This window comes from Cetorhinus maximus, chromosome 2 (assembly GCF_964194155.1).
Source record: "Cetorhinus maximus chromosome 2, sCetMax3.hap1.1, whole genome shotgun sequence".
Lineage (NCBI taxonomy): Eukaryota > Metazoa > Chordata > Chondrichthyes > Lamniformes > Cetorhinidae > Cetorhinus > Cetorhinus maximus.
In genome coordinates this window covers 75,042,291-75,066,031 of record NC_135880.1, presented here as the reverse complement: position 1 = coordinate 75,066,031, position 23,741 = coordinate 75,042,291, and the positions used below count along the sequence as shown (strand labels likewise).

At 46.5% G+C, this 23,741-nt stretch overlaps 1 protein-coding gene across 1 annotated transcript in view; it reads left to right on the top strand.

The window, feature by feature from the left end:
* tmem232 (transmembrane protein 232) overlaps positions 1-23,741 on the top strand; it is a 194,307-nt gene that overhangs the window by 141,624 nt on the left and 28,942 nt on the right. The window contains exon 11 of the mRNA XM_078557836.1: positions 1,074-1,252. Coding sequence (XP_078413962.1) covers positions 1,074-1,252 — 179 coding nt within the window. The remainder of the gene's footprint in view (positions 1-1,073; positions 1,253-23,741) is intronic.

Sequence of the window (23,741 nt, the reverse complement as noted above, 5' to 3'; positions counted from 1 at the left end):
GATTTTGTTGCTGTAAAATATATTACATGTGTTTTAGAATATATCTGTTAATCAGTTGAGTGTATGAACTTTGCAAATCATTGAACAGTATCATTAATTACAATTTGAATTAACTTGTGTGATGCATTAGTTCCTATATCTTGATTTCATAAAGTACACAATGATACAAAATGGTATTCATTACCCATAGAAATGAAAACTTCTTACAATTTCATAGCTTGCCTAATTGTTCAGTTGGTAAATGGAGTTTGCCAGTATGGAGCATAGTCCTGCAGAGGACAAATTTTCCAGATTTGATCCCGTTATTGTTGAATTAGGTGATCTTACCCAGTGCGGCTATAGTGGTGCTAACGTTGGCGTCAGTACTCCTGGGTACGGAAAGGGAAAAAATATCTTCTCTTCCCAATACTGATCTCTATTCAGTGACACTTGCCCAGAATGTGCACATATGTGAAATCTGGGTAAGGACAGAATTGGACTTACCATGATGCCCTCTCCTATAATCAATCCGCTGAGCGAGAATACAAACAATACCTGAAGCATCAGACCCTCTTGTGAATCATGTGTCAATAGATAGAAATTTGTCTTCATTGTGCCAATCGCCAAGCAGAAAACAAGGGGAAAAAATTACCAGTTTCGAAGGGCCACACCTTGTGGCGCAGTGATGCCTCATATATGTTCAATAGTTTATTGACCTATATAGTTTAAGTGAATAATAAAACAAATACAAAATTACCATGTTTGAACTACTATGAAATTGATGGGTCCCTATTACAACCGTGGATTAGCGGTTTCAGTCTTGCAATTTAAGCTGTGTCACTTCTAAATCCCCTAAGGTAATATATAATTGTTTTAGCTCTAATCAACATATACTCACATTTATATTGGAAAAGATAGCTTTTCTATTTCTTTTATGTGTTTTTTGGAATGTCTCAAAGCATTTCACAGTCAATTTTGCATGTCACAATTTCACCAACATTAAATAACATGAATGATTAGTTAAATTATTTAAAAACAGACCTTCAAGTACAAAGTTCGGTTTTATTACAATGCTCACATTATTTAATTCACAGATCAGGATAGTGGCTGGTGGGTTCGCTACGGAGCAGCATACAGTTTGGAAAAGGTCTGTCACATTCTTTATGGTGACAAAAATCAAGAGGGGTTAAGGAATGCCGCATGGAATGCTCTACAGAAACAACAAAGCTTGGAGCAGGACGCTCGAGTCCTGGCAGCCGTTAAAGTGGCTGAGGTAATTTGTTTATATGCAAGTATGGGTAGTTGAGTCAAAATTTAGTTGCCATGAATTTAATTGGAAGCAGATATGCTCATTCTAACATACCAGGACCTATAATACATTGCCTGGTGCCCATTGATATACCTGATACAACAGACTTGCATTATCCATTTGCTGAGGGCTGGCATGTACTCATTCCACCTGGCACAGGATAAATTCCACCGATGCTGCCAGACCTGCTGAGTTTTTCCAGGTAATTCTGTTTTTGTTTTGGATTTCCAGCATCCACAGTAGCTTTTAGCTTTTTGTCTTTATCACAGGATAAATTGGAATGGAAGCATTGGGTCACTGCACGCATCTTGTGCTCATTAAGGCCTCAAAATGTGTTAACGAGATCACTAACCCATAAAGTGGTGTCTGTGCCGAACAACACTACTGATGCTCTATTAAAAAAAAGGATGCTGTATCGTTGGCTCAATCAAACATGTTGTCTTCCAGGATCCTAGATAGAGCAGTATGCTATTCAGGCACTCAAGCCTATTGTGCAATTTCATCACCCACCTTTGTTCCATATCCCTTGATACCCTTAAACAAAAATCTATATTGATCTCAGTCTTGAACATTTCAATGGATGCAGCATCTGTGTTTTTTTGAGGGAAAGAGTTCCAGATTTCAACTATTCTTTGTGTTCCATGATTTCACTTCTTAATTGCTTAGCTCTAATGTTGAGATTATGATGAAATCTGACCAATTCAGGTCATCAACCTGAAACTCTGTTTCTCTTTCCACCTGCTGAGTATTCCCAGCGTTTTTTATTTTTATTTGAGAATTCCATTATCCGCAGTATTTTGCTTTTGCTTTTAAGTTTTTTTTAATTAAATAGTCGTTTGGTAGTACAGAACTTGAGTATTGCTGAAAAAAGAGACATGCCTAAGCTTTTCATCTTGCACTCATCAGGACACTTGCAAGAATACCAATATAAGGGGCAAACAACAATTTATACTGTATGTGAAGAGAGTGCTGATTGGTTGGCAAGTGGCATTGACATGGGGAATGCACCACTGATAGTGACTGACAGTTAACTGCCAAGCATTTTGAAATTTACAACAGGCAGCTTAACTTGATTGGTCAAGGCATTGCCCTGAGGACTGAGTCAGTGAATGGTTATCACTTATTTTGTTTAGCTGAAACAGGCGCAATGTTCTTTCTGTCTCCAAAGAACAGGTCTCTGAGTATTAATATATGTAGCTTCCAGTACACACAAATGTGCCACACTCCGAGTCTGACTGACAATATTAAATTGATTGTCAGTGTAATTCTTAGCACATTGAGGATTATTTTGCAAATGTTGTCCAATCGCGGAATCACATCCAATGTTGGACGCTGTGTTTTGAGTTTTGCAAGCACAGGCTGGTTGGATACGGTATGTACCCTGCCCATTGCAAACAGTGGCTGGAACATGTTCAATGCTGCCTTGTTGTTGAGGACAGTCACTTTAACCTCATCTCTTGAGTTCAGTTCTTAGTCCATGTTTGGACTAAGACTGTAATGAGGTCAGGAGCTGAGTGGTCCTGGCGGAACCCAAACTGAGTTCAGTGAGCAGGTTATTGCAGAGTAAGTAGAGATAGCACTGTTGATGACACTTTCCATCACTTTGCTGATGATCAAGAGTAGGCTGATGGGGCAGTAGTTGGCCAGGTTGGATTTGTCCTGCTTTTTGTGGACTTTTTAGTGTAGTTTATCACAAATAACTGCCTTCTTGTTCCCCAACTGCCTTGATTGCCAATTGTTTCACTAACAGAAATTCAAACCGAACTGTTTAAAAAGTGGTTAAAATAAAATCCATAGACGTTACATCAGACCAACAATGAACCCTAAAAATTAGTTGTTTTATCGAGATCTTACACAAGAAAATGGTAGAGACTTTAAACATGTATTTTGTATCTTTTTTCACAGTAGAAGATAGAAAAACTTCCCAAGAATAGTGGAAACTCTAGAAGCAGAAGAGAGGGAGGAACTTGAAAACAATAACTATAGAGAAAACTATAGGAAAACTAAGGAAACCAAAGGCTGATATGTCCACCAGATCTTATGGCCTGCATTCTTTTGTCTTAAAATAAGAGGCTGCAGAGATAGTGATGCATTGGTTGTAATTTTCCCAGATTCTGGAAAGGCCCCAGCAGATTGGAAAATCATAAATGTGACATTTCAATTCAACAAAGGAGAGAGAAAGAAGCAGGAAACTATTGGCCAGTTAGCCTAATATCTATCATTGGGAAAATGCTGGAATCTGTTTTAAGGAAGTAGTAGCAGGACATTTAAAAGATCATAATACAATCAGACAGAGTCAACATGGTTTTATAAAAGGGAAATCATGTTTGACAAATTTATTCGAGTTCTTTAAGGAGGTAACAAACATGGTGGATAAAGGGGAACCAGTAGATGTAGTGTGTTTGGATTTCCAAAAGGCATTGATAAGGTGCCATATAAAAGGTTACTACACAAGATTAGAGCTTACGGAGTTGGGAGTGATATATTATTAGCATAGAAAGAAGATTGGCTAACGAACCAGAAACAGTCAGGAAAAATGATCATTTTCAGGTTGTCAAAATGTAACAAGTGGACTGCCAGAGGGATCAGTGCTCAATTCTTTGTATTAATGACTTGAATGAAGGGACCGAGTTTAGCCAAATTTGCTGGCAATATAAATATAGCCGGGAAAGCAAGTTGTGAGGAGGACACAAAGAGGTTGCAAAAGGATATAGATAGGTTAAGTGAGTAGGCAAAGATTTAGTAGATGGAGTATAATGTGGGAAAACGAGGTTGTCCACTTTGGTGGGAAGAATAGGAAAGTAGAATATTATTTATGTAGGTAGAGACTAGAAAATGCTGGGGTACAGAGGGATCTGTGTATCCTTGTACATAAATTGCAAAAAGTTCACATTCAGGTACATCAAGTAATTAGGAAGGAAAATGGAATGTTAACCTTTATTGCAAGAGTGATGGAGTATAAAAGTAGGGAAGTCTTGCTACAACTGTACAGGGCATTGATGAGACCGCACCTAGGATACTGTGTACAGTTTTGGTGTCCTTACTTAATGAACGATATACTTGCATGGGAAGCAGTTCAGAGAAGGTTCAGTAGGCTGGTTCCTAGGATGTCTTAGGAGGAAAAGTTGGGTGATTGGGCCTATATTCATTGGATTTTAGAAGTATGAGAAGTGATCTTATTGAAACATATAAGATTCAGAGGGGTTTGATAGGTTGGATGCTGAGAGGATGTTTCCCCTCATGGAGGAATCTAGAACTAGGGGGCACAGTTTAAAAATGAGGGGTCTCTCATTCAAGATGGAAATGAGGAAGAATTTCTTCTCTCATTGTTGTTCGTCTTTGGAATTCTCTTCCACAGAGAGCAGTGGAGGCTGGATCATTGAATATATTCAAGGCTCAATTGGACAGATTTTTTGATCTACAAGGGAATCAAGAGTTATGGGAGGCAGACAGGAAAGTGAAATTAAGGGGTCAGTCAGCTCAGCTATGATCTGATTGAATGACGGAGCAGGTTCAAATGTCTGAATTAGCTACTCCTGCTCCTATTTCTTATGATCTTGGAGAAACTGACAGTCACAAAGGAGGAGATTTGGACTGAAATGTAAAATAGAGTATCTGAAGGAGTAAATATCCCTGTGAGGCACTGATATTTACTTTTTGTAGGAAGTGGAAGGGAGCTTGCAGCTCCATAATATGTTGCCCCCGAGAAATAACTAAGTAAATAATGCCCAAAACAATAAAAACTAAATTATTTGAGGAGGGAATCCAGAGATAACAAAATTTTTTGTAGGATTTTCATAAAATAGAAAAAAAATCTTCATAAATATAATCTGGGTTGGGATTGAAAGTGCAGTACTGCACAGTCCTCCATTAGCAAAGAAACAGAAGGAAACTCAGAAATAAAAACAGAAAATGCTGGAAATATCCAGCAGGCCTGGCAGCATCTGTGGAGAGAGGATCAAAGTTAGGGGCCCAGATTTTCATGTGGGCTCCGCAATACTCAACCTGTGTAAAGTTAGGGTTCCTCTGGGGAGTGCAGCCACGCTCATGGCTCTGTGAGTGCCTCAGCTGCAGGGGGGGGGAGGCAAAAGAGGGGAAGAGCAATAGTGGTAGGAGACTCAATAGTAACGAGAACAAACAGGCGTTTGTGCGGCCATAGACGTGACTCCAGGATGGTATGTTGCCTCCCTGGTGCCAGGGTCAAGGATGTCACTGAACAGCTGCAGGGCATTCTAAAGGGGGAGGGCAAACAGACAGAGATTGTGGTACATATTGGTACCAACAACATAGGTAGAAAGAGGGATGAGGTCCTGTAAGCAGAATTTAGGGAGCTAGGAAACAGATTAAAAAACAGGACCTCAAAGGTAGTAATCTCTGGGTTACTTCCGCTGCCACACGCTAGTGAGTATAGAAATAGGAGGTTAGTCCAGATGAATGCGTGGCTGGAGAGATGGTGCAGGAGGGAGGGCTTTAGATTTCTGGGACATTGGGACCGTTTCTGGGTGCAGTGGGACCTGTACGAGGAGGATGGGTTGCACCTGAACTGCAATGGGACCAACATTCTTGCGGGGAGGTTTGCTAGTGCTGTTGGGGAGGGTTTAAACTAACTTGGCTGGGGGATGGGATCCTGAGAGGAGGTTGAGCAGGGGGAGATCCACAGCCAAAATTAGAAGAGAGAGCAAGTGAGTCTGGAAGGCATAGAAATTATAGGCCAGTTAAGGCACAAGGGTGTTTGGCAAGGTTGGATGGTATTTATTTTAATGCAAGGAGCCTGACAAATAAGTTTGATGAGTTGAGGGCACAAATTAACACATGGAAGTATGATGTCATTGCTATCACAGAGACGTGGTTGAGAGAGGGGCAGGATTGGCAGCTCAATATTCCAGGATATCGGGTCTTCAGGCGAGACAGGGAAGGAGGTAAAAGAGGAGAGGATATTGCAATATTGATCAAGGAATCAATTACAGCAGTATGGAGGGATGACATCTTAGAAGGTTCCTCAAATGAAGCCATATGGGTAGAACTGAAAAACAAAAAAGGAGCAATCATATTGCTGGAAGTGTGCTATAGGCCCCCAAACAGTCAGAGAGAAATTGAAGAGATAGATATGCAGGCAAATTTCAGAGAAGTGTGAAAATAATAGGGTAGTAATAGTGGAGGATTTCAAGTTCCCCAACATTAACTGGGTTAGTCATAGTGTGGTAGGTTTAGAGGGTGCGGAATTCTTAAAATGCATCCAGGAGATCTTTTTAAGCCAGTACGCAGAAGGTCCTACAAGAGAGGGGGCGGTCCTGGACTTAATTTTAAGGAATGAAGCCGGGCAAGTGGAAGAGGTATCAGTGGGGGAGCATTTTGCAGATGGTGATCATGACTCTGTTAGATTCAAGGTTGTTATGGATAAGGACAAGGATGGGCCAGAAACCAGAGTTCTAAACTGAGGGAAGGCCGATTTTAATAAGATCAGATCTGATTTGGCCAGAGTGGACTGGGAGCAGCTACTTTTAGGTAAACTTGTGTCAGGGCAGTGGGAGTCATTCAAGAAGGAAATAGAGAGAGTTCAGGGACAACAATTTCCAGTAAAGACAATGGATGGGACCAACAAATCCAGGGAACCCTGGATGTCGAGGGATATACAGGATTGGATAAAGAGAAAAAGGGAGGCTTGTGGTAGATACCGAGGGCTCAAAACAGCGGAAGCCCTAGAGGAGTATAGAATATGTGGGGGGGAACTTCAAAAGGAAATTAGGACAGCAAAAAGGGGCATGAAACAGCATTGGCAGATAAAATAAAGGAAAATCCAAAGTTATTTTACAAGTACATTAAGAATAAAAGGATAACTGGGGAAAGAGTAGGGCCCATTAAGGACCATAGTGGTAATTTGTGTGTGGAGCCGGAAGATGTAGGTAAGGTTCTAAATTAATACTTTGTGTCGGTGTTCACAATTGAGAGGGATGACGTGGGTATGGAAATCAGGCAGAAGGACTGTGATATAATTAAAGAAATTAGCATAGAAAGGGAGGAGGTTCTAAGTGGTCTGGCAGGCTTAAAAGTAGATAAATCTCTAGGCCCAGGTGAAATGTATCTCAGGCTGTTGAGTGAGGCAAGGGAGGAGATAGCAGGGGCACTGGCAATAATTTTCAATATCTCTCTGGCCACAGAAGAGGTGCCAGAGGACTGGAGGACAGCCAATGTGGCGCCGTTATTCAAGAAGGGAGGAAGGGATAAACCAGGGACCTACAGGCCAGTCAGTCTAACCTCGGGAAACTATTGAAAGCAATTCTGAAGGACAGAATTAATCTACACTTGGAGAGGTAGGGATTAATCAAGGACAGTCAGCATGGTTTTATTAGGGGGAGGTCATGTGTGACCAATTTGACTGAATATTTTGAAGAGGTGACCAGGTGTGTAGATGAGGGCAATGCATTTGATGTAGTCCACTTGGACTTCAGCGTTGCTTTTGATAAGGTCCCGCATGGGAGACTGATAACGAAGGTAAAAGGCCGTGGGATCCAAGGCAATTTGACAAATTGGATCCAGAATTGGCTGAGTGGCAGGAAGCAGAAGGTGATGGTCTAGGGGTGTTTTTGTGACTGGATGCTTATGTCCAGTTGGGTTCCACAGGGATCGGTGTTGGGTTCTTTGCTGTTTGTGGTATATATAAATGATTTAGACTTGAATGTAGAAGGGTTGATCAGTAAGTTCACGGATGACAAAGAAGTTGGTGGGGTGGTAAGTAGTGAGGAGGATAGCTTTAGATTACAGGAGGATATAAATGGGCTGATCAGTGGCAAATGGAATTTAATCCGGATAAGTGTGAGGTGATGCATTTGGGCAGAACAAACAAGGCACGGGAATACACGATGAATGGTAGGACCCTGGGAAGTACCGAGAATCAGAGGGACCTTGATTTGCATGTCCACTGGTCCCTTAAGGTAGCGGGACAGGTAGATAAGGTGGTTAAGAAGGCATATGGGATACTTGCTTTTATTAGCCGAGGCATAGAATATAAGAGCAGGGAGGTTATGCTGGAACTGTATAACACACTGGTTAGGCCACAGCTAGATTGTTGCGTGCAGTTCTGGAATCTGCATGATAGGAAGGATGTGATTGTACTAGAGAGAGTGCAGAGTAGATTTACCAGGATGTTGCCTCGGCTGGAGAGTTTTAGTATTGAGGAGAGATTGGGTAGACTGGGGTTATTTTCCCTGGAGCAGAGGAGATTGAGGGGGGACATGATTGAGGTGTATAAAATTATGAGGGACATAGATAGGGTAGACAGGAAGGAACTTTTCCCCTTGGTGGAGGGATCAATAACCAGGGGGCATAGATTTAAGGTAAAGGGCAGGAGGTTTAGAGGGTAAGTGAGGAAGAATTTTTTCACCCAGAGGGTGGTGGGAATCTGGAACTCACTGCCTGAAAGGGTGGTAGAGGCAGAAACCCTCATAACATTTAAGAAGTATTTGGATGTGCACTTGCGATGCCATGGCATACAAGGCTATGGGCCTAGTGCTGGAAAATGGGATTGGAATAATTAGGTACTTGTTTGACCAGTGCAGACTTAATGGGCTGAAGGGCCTTTTTCGGTGCTGTAGACCTCTATGACTCTATGACTATGACACTTTTGTGGCTTCCAAAATCCACATTTGACCCATGTGTGCCTTTGTCTGGGATTTTTGTCTTTTCACACAGGGTTTGGGTTTGCAGTACATTTTGCAATCGCAATAGAGTGCGTGAAGAGTGTGGGTGGGGAGGAAGTTAGTTAGAAAGCCCAGCATGGTTCTCCAACACAGGAGCCCAGCTCCCAACATTGTCTAAATGTCCCCTAAACCTCAACCCTCACTCCGCCCACCCACTACCATGCCACCCAATGCACCTTCAGACGGCCCATCCCACCCAGACCGCCCATCCCACCCACCCCACCCATCCCCATGACCCCTCAGATCCCACATGCCACCTTTGTGCCCTCTCAAGTCACCTATGCCACCCCATGCCATCTCCATGCCCCCATATATCCTCCATAGCTACTCACTTAGTATCCACCATGCACAGTCCTCATGAGCCATGCAATAGCAATTTATTTTAAAATCATTGGAAAAAAATTAAATCTCGAACAATCTAATAAAACCCTGAATTCAAACACAATGGGCGAAATCGTCCCAGATTTGCACTAAATGCGGTAGCGAGTGGGGAAATGACGTTTTACCCGCCGGCTGCAATGACGGCTATTCATGCTGTATGGTGCCAATCCTGCCTAATTAATAAGGCATTTCTGGGAAATGCACCGTTTTGATGGCGGGTGGGCTCTCATTCAGCCACCACGCCATCACCTTGCTGCTTCAACACGCCAGGCGCCATATTTAAATTACAGCCATGCATACCTCTCAGTGCTTCCAGACAAGGACTGCTGCAAAGAAGACATGGCCCCAAAAGGCAAGGAGGCTGCAGCGCCCGGTTTAATAATGTGTCCCTTGAGCGCCTTTTGGACACAATGGAGGCCCATTGTGATGTCCTCTACCCCTGCTCTGGGTGAAGACCAGCAAGCAAGGTCACCAACCCAGCATGGGAGGCGGTGGCAGTGGTGGTCAGCACCAATGCCCTGCAAAAGAAGACAGCCACCCGGTGCCGCAACAGGATGAATGGTCTCATCCATTTTGCCAGGGTAAGTCACTATTCTCATCACTCTCAACTCACACACTCACAAACCCATCACACATCCACAGGGATCTCGCACCTCAAGGGACAACACCACTAAACACACCCTCACATCTCCATCAGGCTCATATCCTCTGGAGCTCATGTCCTCATCCCGTCCATGTCTCTGCTCACCACGCAAACATTCCATGCAGCACCAGGTGTCCTGCTCACACTCTCTCCATCTGCTTTCATGCAGGAGAAGCTGGCTCACACCAGCAGGGAGAGCTCCCAGACTGAGCGTCGAGTGGCCCACATTAGGCCCCTCGCTCATTTCAAGGAGCGTGCCATTGTGCTGACTGGTGAGGATGTGGACCATGCCTGCGGCGACAGCGAGGTCGGCAGCAGACACTCTCGTGATGGTCCTGCACAGCATCATCCCTCTCTCAATGCAAACTTGAGTGATCTCTCTCCTGCTTTAGACTCTGCTGACACTAATTATCTCTACTTTGGTTCACAAGGAGCCCTGCCAAGCGACCGACACCCTCAGCCAGCCAGCTCTCAGCTCCATCTACATCCTCACCTTTGTCCAAGAGGACCCCTCCTCCATTGAAGATCTGGAAATAAGCAGCCTGGAAGACCCTTCACAGTGCTTACCCACACCCTCCCCAGCGCAGAGACGTGCACCTCGGTGGGACATAGATCTAGAGCAGGCTCAGGTTCATAATCTAGTGGTCACCGCACAGACATGTGTCTGGAGCAGGAGTCAGGTTCAGCTGAGCTATCTGGCACTTGCAGGACTACTGAGGAAAAAGCATCTGTGAGGTCCGAGTCAGATGACGAGTCTCTGGATTCAGCCTTCCAACTCATCGTTGAGAGTCAGCAGAAGGCGGGGGGAGCATGACACTGAGCTGTTGGAAGCCCTCAACAAAGTGGCACACGAGTCGGAGGACTGCGTCTGCCTGCTCCCCGATAAAATGGTCCCCACATGTGCATATATGGAGGTCTCCATGGGGAGGATGGCAGATGCCATGGATACTCTGGTCCAACAGAATGCAGAGATGCATGCAGAGGGAGTCTGGGAAGAGTGTCCTCTGCAGTCACTGTCGCCAGGAAGCAGTCTGGGAAGAGTGTCCTCTGCAGTCACCGTCGCCGGGAGGCAGTCTGGGAAGAGTATCCTCTGCAGTCACTGTCACAGTGAAGCAGTCTGGGAAGAGTGTCCTCTGCAGTCACCGTCGCCTGGAGGCAGTCTGGGAAGAGTGTCCTCAGCAGTCACCATCACCGTGAAGCAGTCTGAGAAGAGTGTCCTCTGCAGTCACTGTCACCGAGTGAAAAAACACAAGAGTGACATCACAGGAAAACCGTAAGTTCATTGGTTGGTAAGTAACTGCTAGTTTGAACTACCTATTCTAAGTTGATTTCAGATTAAAGGTGACTACTGGGGCCCAGGATCAGAGGCCTAACACGTCAGCTTCAACTCAGCAGAGAGCGCGAGTTCCAGTCGATTTTTAAAATGTGTATTTTGAATCCGTATTCTAACTTGCTTTCAGATTAAAGTTAAATAGGAGAAATATTTTACAGATTGATAAATTAAAGATCAGTAGGAAATTTAAAAACAAATTAAAAAACTAATTAAATAGAATAGAGATGCAGGGCCAGGCGATGTGTTGTAGCTGCATGATGTGGGAGCTGGTGGACCCCATTGTGCTTCCTCGTGACCACATCTGTAGCAAATGTTGGTTGTTCGAGGAACTCCGGCTCAGATTTGATGAGCTAGAGTCTGAGCTTCAGACACTGTGACACATCATGGAGGGGGAGAGTTACCTGGACGCTGAGTTTCAGGAGACAGTCACACCCCTTAGATTAACTACCTTAAATTCAGCCAGTGGTCAGGGACAGGAGGGTGTGACTATGAGTGAGGCAGGTAGAGGGATCCAGGAAGTAGCACTGCAGGAGCCTCAGCCCTTGCCCTTATCCAACAGGTTCGAGATTCTTGCTCCCTGTGTGGACAAGAGGATGAGCAGGGAGGAGTAGGGAGGATGAGCAAACTGACCATAGCACCATGGTACAGGGAGCCATTCAAGTTGGGGGAGAAAAGAGAAATGTAGTTGTAATCGGGGATAGCATAGTTAGGGGAATAGATACTGTTCTCTGTAGCCAGGATCGAGAGTCCCGAAGGCTGTGTTGCCTACCTGGTGCCAGGGTTAAGGATATCTCATCTAAGCTGCAGGGGAACTTGGAGTAGGAGGGGAAAGATCCAGTTGTCGTGGTCCACGTAGGTACCAACGATATAGGTAGAACAAGGAAAGAGGTTCTGCTGAGGGAATACGAGCAGCTAGGGGCAAAATTAAAAAGCAGAACCAAAAAGGTAATAATCTCCGGATTACTACCTGAGCCACGAAGTAATTGGCACAGGGCCAATAGGATTAAACAGGTAAATGCGTGGCTCAAAAATTAGTGTGGGAGAAATGGGTCCGAATTCATGGGACATTGGCACCAGTCCTGGGGAAAGAGGGAGCTATTCTGTTCGGACGGGCTCCACTGAATCATCCTGGGACTAGTGTCCTGACGAATTGCTTAACTAGGGTTGTAGATAGGGCTTTAAACTAAATAGTTGGGGGGAGGGTTCAGTTGCATGGAAATATAAAAAATCAAGTAAGGAGAGGGTAAGAGTGCAGGTTAGTGACGAGGCTGATTGTTACCAAAAAGTGAAAGGAAGGGACGGAGTGTGTGAATGCCATATTGCACCAAAGAATCATATAAGAGTGGGGAAAGTTGACAATAGGGAAAATTTAAAGGCTTTGTATCAGAATGTGCGTAGCATTCAGAATAAAACTGAGTTAACAGTGCAAATAGAGATAAATAGGTATGATTTGGTGGCAATTTTTGAGACATGGTTACAGGGAGAACAGGTATAGGAGTTGAATATCCAAGGGTACTCAGCGTTTCGTAAGGATAGGCAGGAAGGAAAAGGAGGTGGTGTAGCTTTGTTAGTAAAGGAAGAGATCAGTGCTATAGTGAGGAATGATATAGACAGTGGAGAGCAAGACGTAGAGTCAGTCTGGATAGAAATAAAAAATAGCAAAAGAACGAAGTCCCTGGTGGGAGTAATCTATAGGTCCCCAACAGTAGTTTAGCAGTAGGGCACAGTATAAACCAGGAAATAGTGGGAGCATGTAAGAAAGGCACGGCAATAATCACGGGTGATTTTAATATGCATATAGACTGGACTAATCAAATTGGCAAGGGTAGCCTTGAGGGAGAGTTCATAGAGTGTATTAGAGATTGTTTCTTGGAGCAATATGTTGTGGAACCAACCAGGGAGCAGGCTATTCTGGATTTGGTTTTGTGTAATGAGATGGGATTAATTAATGATCCCAGAGTAAAGGATCCTCTCGGGAAGAGTGATCCCAGCATGCTAGAATTTCAAGTTCAGTTTGAGAGCGAGTATCCTGAGTCCCACACTAGTGTTCTGGAGTTAAACAAAGGTAACTACAAAGGCATGATTTGGCCCTAGTGGACTGGGCAGGAAGACTACAAGGTAGGACAGTTGATGAACAGTGGCAGATATTTAAGGGAATATTCAACTCCTCCCAAGTAAAATATATTCCAAAGAGGGAAAAAGATGGTAAGAGGAGGGAAAAGCATCCATGGCTAAGCAAGGAAGTTAAAGATAACATAAAGGCAAAAACTAAGGCTTAGCAAATTGCAAAGGTCAGTGGCAGGCTGGAAGATTGGGAAACTTTTAAAGATCAACAAAGGGTTACTAAAAAAAAAAGTGCAAAGGTGAATTATGAAAGAAAACTAGTGCAAAATGTAAAAACTGATAGCAAAAGCTTCTACAAGTATATGAAAGAAAAGAGAGTAGCTAAAGTGAATGTTGGTCCCTTGGAGGATGAGACTGGGGAGTTAATAGTGGGGAACGCAGAAATGGCAGAGATGCTTAATCAATATTTTGCCTCAGTTTTCACGGTGGAGGACACTAGTACCACCCCAATAGTAACGGGAAGTGCAGAGGGTATAGAGAAGGAAGAACTTAGAACAATCACCATCACTAGAGAAAAAGTACTGAGCAAACTATTGGGACTAAAGGGTGACAAGTCCCCTGGACCTGATGGCCTACATCCCAGGGTCTTAAAGGAAGTGGCAGTGGAGACAATGGATGCATTGGCTATAATATTCCAAAATTCCCTGGGTTCTGGAAAGGTTCCAGTGGATTGGAAAAATGCTAATATTACACCCTTATTCAAAAAGGGGGGGAGGCAGAAAGTAGGAAACTATAGACCAGTTAGTTTAACGTCTGTCATTGGGAAATTGTTGGAATCCATTATTAAGGAAGTAATAATGGGGCATTTGGAAAGTCAAAATGCAATCCATCAGAGTCAGCATGGTTTTATGAAGAGTAAATCGTGTTTGACTAATTTGCTAGAGTTCTTTGAAGATGTGACAAGCAAAGTGGATAATGGGGATCTGCAGATATAGTATATCTGGACTTCCAGAAGGCCTTTGATAAGGTGCCACACAAAAGATTAATACACAAGCTAAGATCACACGGAGTTAGGGGTAATATATTAGCTTGGATAGAGGATTGGCTAACCAACAGAAAGCAGAGAGTCAGGATAAGTGGGTCTTTTTCTGGGTGGCAAGCTGTAACTAGGGGGGTGCCACAGGGTTCGGTCCTTGGGCCTCAACTATTTACAATCTATATTAATGACTTGGATTCAGGGATAGAAGGTACTATAGCTAAATTTGCAGATGACACCAAAATAGGTGAGAAAGTAAATTGTAATGAAGAAATAAGACATTTATAAATGGATATGGACAGGTTAGGTGAATGGGCCAAAATTTAGCAGATGGAGTTCAACGTGGATAAATGTGAGGTTATCTATTTTGGTCAGAAGAATAAAAAGGCAACTTATTATTTAAAAGGAGCGAAACCTCAGAATGCTTCAGTGCAGAGGGATCTGGGTGTCCTCGTGCATGAATCACTGAAAGCTAGTATACAGGTACAGCAGGGAATAAGGAAGGCAAATGGAATTTTGGCATTTATTGCTAAAGGAATAGAGTATAAAATAGGGAAGTGTTGTTGCAACTATACAAGGCATTGGCAAGACTGCACCTGGAGTACTGTGCACAGTTTTGGTCCCCTTACTTGAGGAAGGATGTAGTTGCACTGGAGGTGGTTCAGAGGAGGTTCACTAGATTGATTCCAGAGATGCAGGACTTGTCTTATGAGCAGAGATTGAGCAGTTTAGGCCTATACTCGCTAGAGTTTAGAAGGATGAGAGAAGATCTAATTGAGGTATATAAGATGCTAAAAGGGATAGACAAAGTAGAGGTGGAGTGGATGTTTCCCGTTCTGGGGCATTCTAGAATGAGAGGCCATAGTTTTAGGCTAAGGGGTGGGAGATTTAAATCAGACATGAGGAGGAATTACTTTTCTCAAAGGGTCATGAATCTGTGGAACTCACTACCTCAGAGTGCAGTGGACGCCGGGACGCTGAATAAATTTAAGGAGGAGATAGACAGATTTTTAATTAGTAACAGGTTGAAAGATTATGGGGAGAGGGCAGGAAATCGGAGTTGAGGCCGAAATGAGATCAGCCATGATCGTATTGAATGGCAGGGCAGGCTCGAGGGGCTGAATTGCCTACTCCTGCTCCTAGTTCTTATGTTCTTATGACGTGCACTCCATCACGGTAACCATGGGTGAGTTCCTTCAATGGCAATGCAAGAGGGAAACGGGGCACCTCGATGTTCCCCAAGGTGCTCCTACCCCTCAAGGAGTCAGTCCGGGGCCCTCGGAACCTGAAGCGAGGAGGAGTGGCAGCTGGACACCCCTGGGTATCCATTCAGGAATCTGAGAGGCAGTCCTTTCCCTCCAAGTCCCTTTTGCATGTGACCCCCTCAAACTTACCCTCTGTCACCTCAGAGGGAGCAACTGGCCCACAGGACAGCGAAGGCAAGCTAGGGCCTCCAAGGCCTCTGATCTCCAGAGGACCTATGCCAAATTCTTGAGAGGCAACAGGGGCAACCATTGCACAGGCTGTCTCCACCCCTGCTGCAGATGTCAAGGCAGCACCTAAAAGTCTAAGGCGTTCAAAAATTAAATTCGGATCACTGTTGGTTGCACAGGTGAACACATTTTGTCACGTAACAATCTGAAAATATATTCACTTATACTGAATTGACAAGCTTTGCGAGTCCACCCACTACATCACCCCCCTGCCCACCCTCCCACTGGCGGCTCAGCTAAACACAGCTGGCCCACGAGTGAATATGGAGGGAGGTGTGTGTGTGTGTGCGGCAAGGCCTCTCGGAGCCTTGTGCAAGCTCTCTCCCTTGCCAGCATATCCTTCCTGCATCACTCGTCTCAATGTCCTGAGCATTTTCAGTGCTGCCTGCTGTGGTTCACTTTCAGTTGTCCATCTGAGCTGACCTGCATCTCCCCCCACCCACTGGTCACCCTCCCATGCAGCACCAGTTGCCGCCTACCACGGATCATGTTGCACGTTTGATTTAGCAAACATGGTGCGTCTAAAATCTTTTTTCAGGTCCCCCATCCTTTTCCCTCCCCCAGTCATCCATTTTCTTTCCCCTTCACTGTCAACTCCCCCAGCATCACATTCCACCTCCCCACCATGATCTACCAGCCACAACCCTTTTCTTTTGAGGATGTCCGGTTGAACATGCTTGTTCCCTTCCTTCCCGAAAATCCCACCCACATTCACATTACCTCCCCAACCTCCTCCTTCCCAACCCCAGGGTCCATCTCTGTCTCAGAATCCCCACCAACCATCCTCGCTATCCCTTCTACCGATATCATCACACCCTTACCCTCCCACTCTACCGCTTCACCCAGCCCTCAATCAGTCTCACCATTTCCTCCTACCACGCCCACCCTCAGTTCACTCCCCCAAGAGGCAGTCATGGACTCAACTCCCTTGCACATCCCCCCTCCGGACTCCTTCCCCTCTTGGAACTCCTGCCCCTCCCCTCCCCTTGGAACTCCTTCCCCCCATGAACTCCCCTTCCATCCCCAGACTCCGTCCTCCCCCCTTATTTCTTTCGCCACCCTTAGTCCTTCTCCTCTCCGGACTCCTTCTTCCATCCTTACCTCTTCCTCCAACCTTACTACTTTCCCCTTCCCGACTCCTTCCTCCACCCTTACTTCTTCCTCCACCCTTACTCCTTCCCCTATCCAGACTCTTTCCTCCCCCAGACTCCTTCCCCTCTCCGCACTCCTTCCTCCTCCCCCGGAATCCTTCATCTCCCTGGGCCCCTTCCTCCCCCTGGACTCCTTCCCCTGTCTGGACTCCGTCCCCCTCCAAACTCTTTCCTTTACACCTACCTCCCTAGTTGCCGCCTTCTGTCCTGTTACCCCCTCCTCCCCCATACTCCCTCCCCGTAACCTCACCACCCCCTGACACCTTCGTTCCCTCTCTCCCAACCTCACCACCCCCTGACACCTTCGCTCCCTCTCTCCCAATCTCACCACCTGCTAACACCTTCGTTCTTTCTCTCCCAACCTCACCCCCTCAACACCTTTGTTGCCCCCATAACTTCAGCCCCCCAACACCTTTGTTCCTCCCTCCCAACCTCATCCCTTCGACACCTTCTTTCCCCGCCTTCCAACCTCACGTCTTCAACACCTTCATTCCCTCCCCAGCCTTACCCCCACACTGACACCTTCAATCCCCCCTTCCCAACCTCGAGCCCCCCCCCCACCCCTTCCTCACACACCTTCCTCTCCCAGTTGAACCTAGAATTTCCTCTCCAATCCCCTGGTATAACTTCCTCTCCCAAACACAGCTGGATCTTCCTCTCCACCCCCTCAATGATCATCCGTTGTGAACAGACCTGCAACAGTGACTTTCCACTTTCTGTGAGCTGCTTTGTGGCGGAACCTTGTCCATGAGAATCCACTCAGCATGCCGTGGACGTTCCTTCTGTGTCCCATTGCTGTTGGGCTCCAGCATCTTCTGCTCCTCGGATGTCTGCGATGTGAGCAAGGCCCTGGCAGTAAGTCCCAACTTCTGTCTGCACGTCACACTTGTCAAGACATGTTCTGCACCGGCGTGTTTTCCTGTTCACGTGGGCGGAAGACCCTAGGTTGGGGGATGATTCCGGCAAGCTGAGCTTATAATGATATGCAGATGTATTACAATGAGGTTCCCGGCGTCCGATGGCAGGAAACACAGCCTGCCATTGACAGGCAGAGTGGATGATTGCAAACTGGTTTCACGACATCATGAAAACGATTCTTGGCCTTCTCACCACATTGTGCGCTCACACCGCCAAACAAACCCAACACCAGTGGGCACGGAAAATTCCGCCCATTATCATTGATACTGGAAAGAAAACAAAACTACTCCAGTGTAAAAAAACAAGTAATCCTTTAAGTGCCCATTAGGTTTGTAAACGAAGCGGAAACCACATTAAAGGCAAATTCTGTCATTACAGCCCCTTAAAAGTGTCAATCATTCTTGAATCAATGGACCACCTGCTGAGCTGAAAGTATTAGAAGCTCTTGAAACCAAGCCAGGTATTCATAATGGCTACAGCTGTCCTAACAAAAGCTTCCAGCCACATTGCCTAAAATGTGAGAGAACAGAATGGTGTCCCATATCTATTTCAAAGCAGAGTGTCTGCCAATCAATGGAGAGAAGCAGATTCAGAGGTTTTTTCATCTTCAAGAGCAAGGGTTTTTTAACAACCAGATCTGTCAGTCAGTTTAAATCACAGCACAAAGCATGTCAACAGGTGCTGACAAGACAGGTTTTTTTTTTACATTTTTAATTGCATTATAACACTTTTGACAATTGGAAAAGTACTGTAATGCATGACAGCAATTCCCCAATGCTAGTCAATGTAAGGTTCAACCTACCTTTCAGGACAGATCCCTATGATGAATCACTACATTAAAAACACATCTACATTACAATACAGAATCTAGTAGTGACATCTGAAGATGTCAAAACATTTTACACTTACCTGTCAAAATGTTCCCAACTCCTCAGCAAGCTTCCCCCAGTGCTCACTATCTCTCCAAGAAGACATGTTTTTTAGGGCTTCCAAAAGCATGCACAACCTCACAAAAATGGTGTGCGGGAGGAAATACAATTTCCTGTGGTCCTCACAATTTGGACCCCAACCTTGGAAGAGGTACATGCGTGTTTTGCACATTAGGCCTTCCCAACCAGCGAAAAGGCCATATGAAAATGCCACAGAGTTGGGAAGGAACAGCAAAATTGTTTATCCTCTGAAAGAACTAAGCGTGGCATTTTGCACCCATTCACGCCTCCATTTGAAGACGAAATCTGGCCCAGTGGTTTAGGCCAATGGCCTTTCATCAGAATAAACAGAACAGGAGAACAAATCTTGCTTTTCTACAAGGAAGCTTTGTTATTTTGTAGTAAAAAGGGGCGGAATCGTCCCAGATTTGCACTAAGTGCAGTAGTGCACGGATAAAACGACGTTTTACTTGCCAGCTGCAATGACGGGTTTTCACACCATATCGTCCCAAACCCGCCCATTCTTTATGCATTCCTGGGAAACACGCCATTTCCATGGCGGGTGGGCTTTGATTCACCTGCTATGACGTCACTTCGCCGCTTCATCACGCCCGGCACCACATTTAAATTACAGTCGCGCTCAGTGATCCCAGCCCAGGACTGCAGCAAAGAAGATATGGCCCCAGAAGACAAGAAGGCTGCAGCCCTAAAGCACCCTTTGGATGCCATGGAGGCCCACTGTGATGTCCTCTAACCTTGCTCTGGCTGCAGGAGGGGCAGCAACATTACCAGTACGGCTTGGTGGGCAATGGCAGTGGTGATCAGTGCCAATGCTGCACAGAAGAGGTTGGCCATCCAGTGCAGAAAGATGATGAATGAGCCAGGGTATTGCAATCATCTCAGCACTCTAAACTTACACACTCAAGCCCATCACACATTCTGAGCTGGCATCTCACTCACTGCCAGCTCAAGGGACATTACCACCCATTCTCACACATATACCCTCAAATGTCCATCTGGCCTCATCTCCTCTGGAAACTGCCTCCTCAGACATCACCATTTCGAGGACACTTGCACAGATCAGCATGTGCCCCCACACACACCTTGGGTTACCCTCCTTCCCCAGTGCAGCCCTCGTCCTGCAACCTCTTCCCTTGCCTGAGGCCACTTCTCCCCCTTCGCCAAGCAAGCCCTAGCCCTGCAGCCATTGAAAAGCCACCCACATATGGCTAATCTGGTAGGTAGAGACCTGCTGTGAGCCCCCCTGAAAGTGATGTGGTGCTGTCTGTGAAGCCTGGCGCTGATGACTGCGAGTGCTGACCGAAGCCAGGTAGGCAAACAAACCTTGAAGTCCCGAGCAAAATGCGGCCCACCAAGTGAACATCGCTTAGGTGCTGCTGTGAAACACATTGGCATGCTTTCCCACCAACATGGGCGGATGATTCAGCGGCAGGGGCAGGGGGGGATGATTCCGGCGGGCTGGCCTAATAATAATATGCTGCTGTATTACAATAAGGTTCCCAATATCCAATGGCGAGGAACACAACCCGTCATCAGCAGGCTGAGCAGACAATTACAAACTGGTTGTGAAATCAATCGCGGCGTATTGTGCGCTCATGTCACCGAACACACCCGACACTGGCGGGCACAGAAAATCCTGGCCAAGGTCTTAGAAATGTAGGACAAGGGTTGCAACAATTAGTCAGTCTTTTATAAAAGTGTTCCTTTGTACCTTTAATTGTTTTCCTGGTTTTCACTGTGAACAAATGCCATCTTCAATATGACTGTGAATCATGAAGATTAGGGAGATCTCTGATCTATCTCTGGGGCAGAATTTTCAGTTTGGCGGGTGGGTGCGGTTGGTGGGCCCGGGATTAGCCGGGAAACAGGCGTAACCCGCGATTGGCCCCCGACCGTGATTTCATGCTGGCTGGCCAATTAAGGCCCATCCAGTGTGAAATGCGACCCCCCACTAGTCAGGAAGGGCCAAGTGGGGGTGGGAGCCTGTCGGCCACTGGATCCAATGGCGACCCAGCGGCTGGTTCAAAAACAGCATAGGCAGCTCCTGGAAGCCTGCCACGGAAGAACGTCTGTTCTGCGTTAGCAAACTCAAGTGATGGAGTTGAGTGCGGCTGGAAATGGCAGGCGGGAAGGCAGGTCGTGTGGGCACTTGGCCCCCCGCTTTCCTGGTGAGTGTCTTGTGGCCCTCCTGGAGAAGGTGGTTGCCAGGAGCGACATCCTCTGTCCCCAGAGATGGGAGGAGGAGGCCACCGCGCCTCACAAAGAGGGCATGGGAGGAAGTTGCAGCGCTAGTTAGCAGCCATGACGTGATGCGATGCACATGGGTGCAGTGCTGGAAGAGGTTCAATGACCTGCTGTGTTCAGGAAGGGTGAGTATCGTGGGTCAGTGTGCAGCTGTATTAAGGTGTGGCCGTCCCCCTGTGGACCTCAGGGGTGCTAGAGTCTGAGTGCCAACTGTCAATCACACCGGGAGCTGGCCAAGGGGGTGAGCCCTGGCTGCTTGGCCTGATTGCTTTGTGGCTCGAGGGCCACGACTCGGATGTTCCCTGCGAGGTATTCCTCAGGGTTGGCCAGGCTGCAATGGCACTGCAGGTAGAGAGTGAACTAATCATTGTTCCTCTGAACTTTCAGAAGACAGGCCATAACCAATCAAAGAGGTCACGTACAAGCAGAGTACCTCCCTACCTGTCGCTGCTGACCAAGCTCGAGCAGGATGCACTTGAGCTGGAGAGCCAGCACGCTCCACATGCAACCGGGCATGGAGAGGCAGGGGTGCCAGACAAAGGAAAGAGTGCAGTGCACAGAGGTGAGAGTTTCGGATTGTGCAACCATTCTCGTGTAGTCTCTTCATTGATGGGAGCCTCAAACCTGGAGTCCCCATTGATCATTGAAAGACAATGGCACCATGATGCAGATCTCCATTGTCTCACCAGGGTGCCTGGCATGCACAGTGACAGTGTGATGACTTTAACTAGTGACATGTCTTTGTTCCCTCGTGGGTTTGCTAGCACGTACTTGCTCTCTGGACCAAGAAGGGCCAGCCCTGACGCCAGAGGAGCATGGGCTTCATTTGCACCTGTATCACACCCGCTCCCTGAACCAGGCACCAGTGCAGATACCAGTACCTCGGTGGGCATTAGATCAATGGCTAGAATGTCAGTGCACATTGGTGCAGGCACTTCACACTCGCTTGAGGTGCAGGCGGAGGCTGAGAGTGCCCAGGGCGCTGGCAGTTGGAGGACTGCTGGGGACTAGGACGATGCTCAGTCGAAGGCAGATGATGAGCCCCTGAAGTCGTCCATTAGGCGGAAGATGCTGGATGTCCAGCAGGAGGATCTGGCAGAGATCCATGAGCGTCTGCATGCCATGGTCTCCATTATGGAGGAGTCCATGTGAAACATGAGAACCGCGTTGGCTCTCATGGCCGAGCGCACTGCCTCCTCCATTGAGAAGGTGGCGACTCTCATAGAGAGGCAGCTCCAGGGACAGAATCAGGGGCTCCTGGGGTTGCGCTCAGACCTGCAAGCCCTCACACAGGCATTGATCTGAGGTGGTCAGTGCCAGTGTGGGAGATGGATGAGGCACCCAGCATCCCAGCTCGGTGCTGTGTATCAATGGTGCGCAGGGAGGTCCAGAATGACCTCATGTTGGCACACAAGCTGCTTGATGTCTCTGCAGACACCTCTCAGCGTGTTCTGGATGACGGCAGCAGCTCCTCCACCCCTACACCAGTGACCATGGCATCTGATGAGGCTGCGATGACTTGTGAGATGCCAGCCGTGGCACAGGCCTCTCCCAGGCAGGGCCCGCACAGACTCCACTGGTCAGAGATGACCGCCAAGGTCATCAAGACCAACAAGATAGCAGAGTCAGCAGGCTGCCCCCAATGCCGGTGCCAGCGAGAGGGGGCTGCACCAACATGTAGCACTTGGAATTGTAAGTTAAAGGCACCATGAGCACAAGAGGGACTGGTCACGGGTGATTTTCTGTTCATTTATGTTTGGTTTATATGTCTGCTGGTGTGGACATCAACACCAGTAATGGTAATGTCATTATGCATTCACTGTGACAATAACATTAAATTTGCTTGGTTCTGATGGCCTGAGTATGTTTCACCTTTTTTGTTTCTGGCGCAGGGTACGCCAGTATGTAATGCTAGATACTTTATTGCACAGACATTGAGTGGACTTTGGGTGCAAATGAAAGGGTCATTTCAGACATCTGGGATGGAGGCAGCAGCCCTAGCATAAGGTGGAAGCAGATCTTTGGTAGCCTAGCTGAAGGGGTTTTGGATCCCTGCCTTCCTGGAGGTTACCAAAGTCTGCCTCCACACCCTCAGCGTTCTCCTCTTTTGGCTCACTACCGGATTCTTCATCTGTGGCCTGTGCAGCTGCATCAAGATCCTCTTCCTCCAGTGAGTGCCAAATTATGGAGAGCGGACCATTATCAGTGACACCCGCTCTGGGGGGTATTGTAGTGCACCCCCTGTCTATATCCCTATGTAGACTCCTTGTGTCATCCTCACCACTTGCCTTCCCACCTATTTTTGTGTCATCCACAAACTTGATGATAGTACATTCACTTCCTTCATCTCAGTCATTAATATATATTGCAAATAATTGAGGCCCCAGCACTAATCCCTGTAGCACTCAGGTTGCCATCCTGAAAATGCCCCCTTATCCCAACTCTCTGTCTTCTATTAGTTAGCCAATCCTCTAACCACGCTAAAATACTACACCCAACACCATGGGCTCTTACCTTAAGTAGCCTTACATGCGGTACCTTAT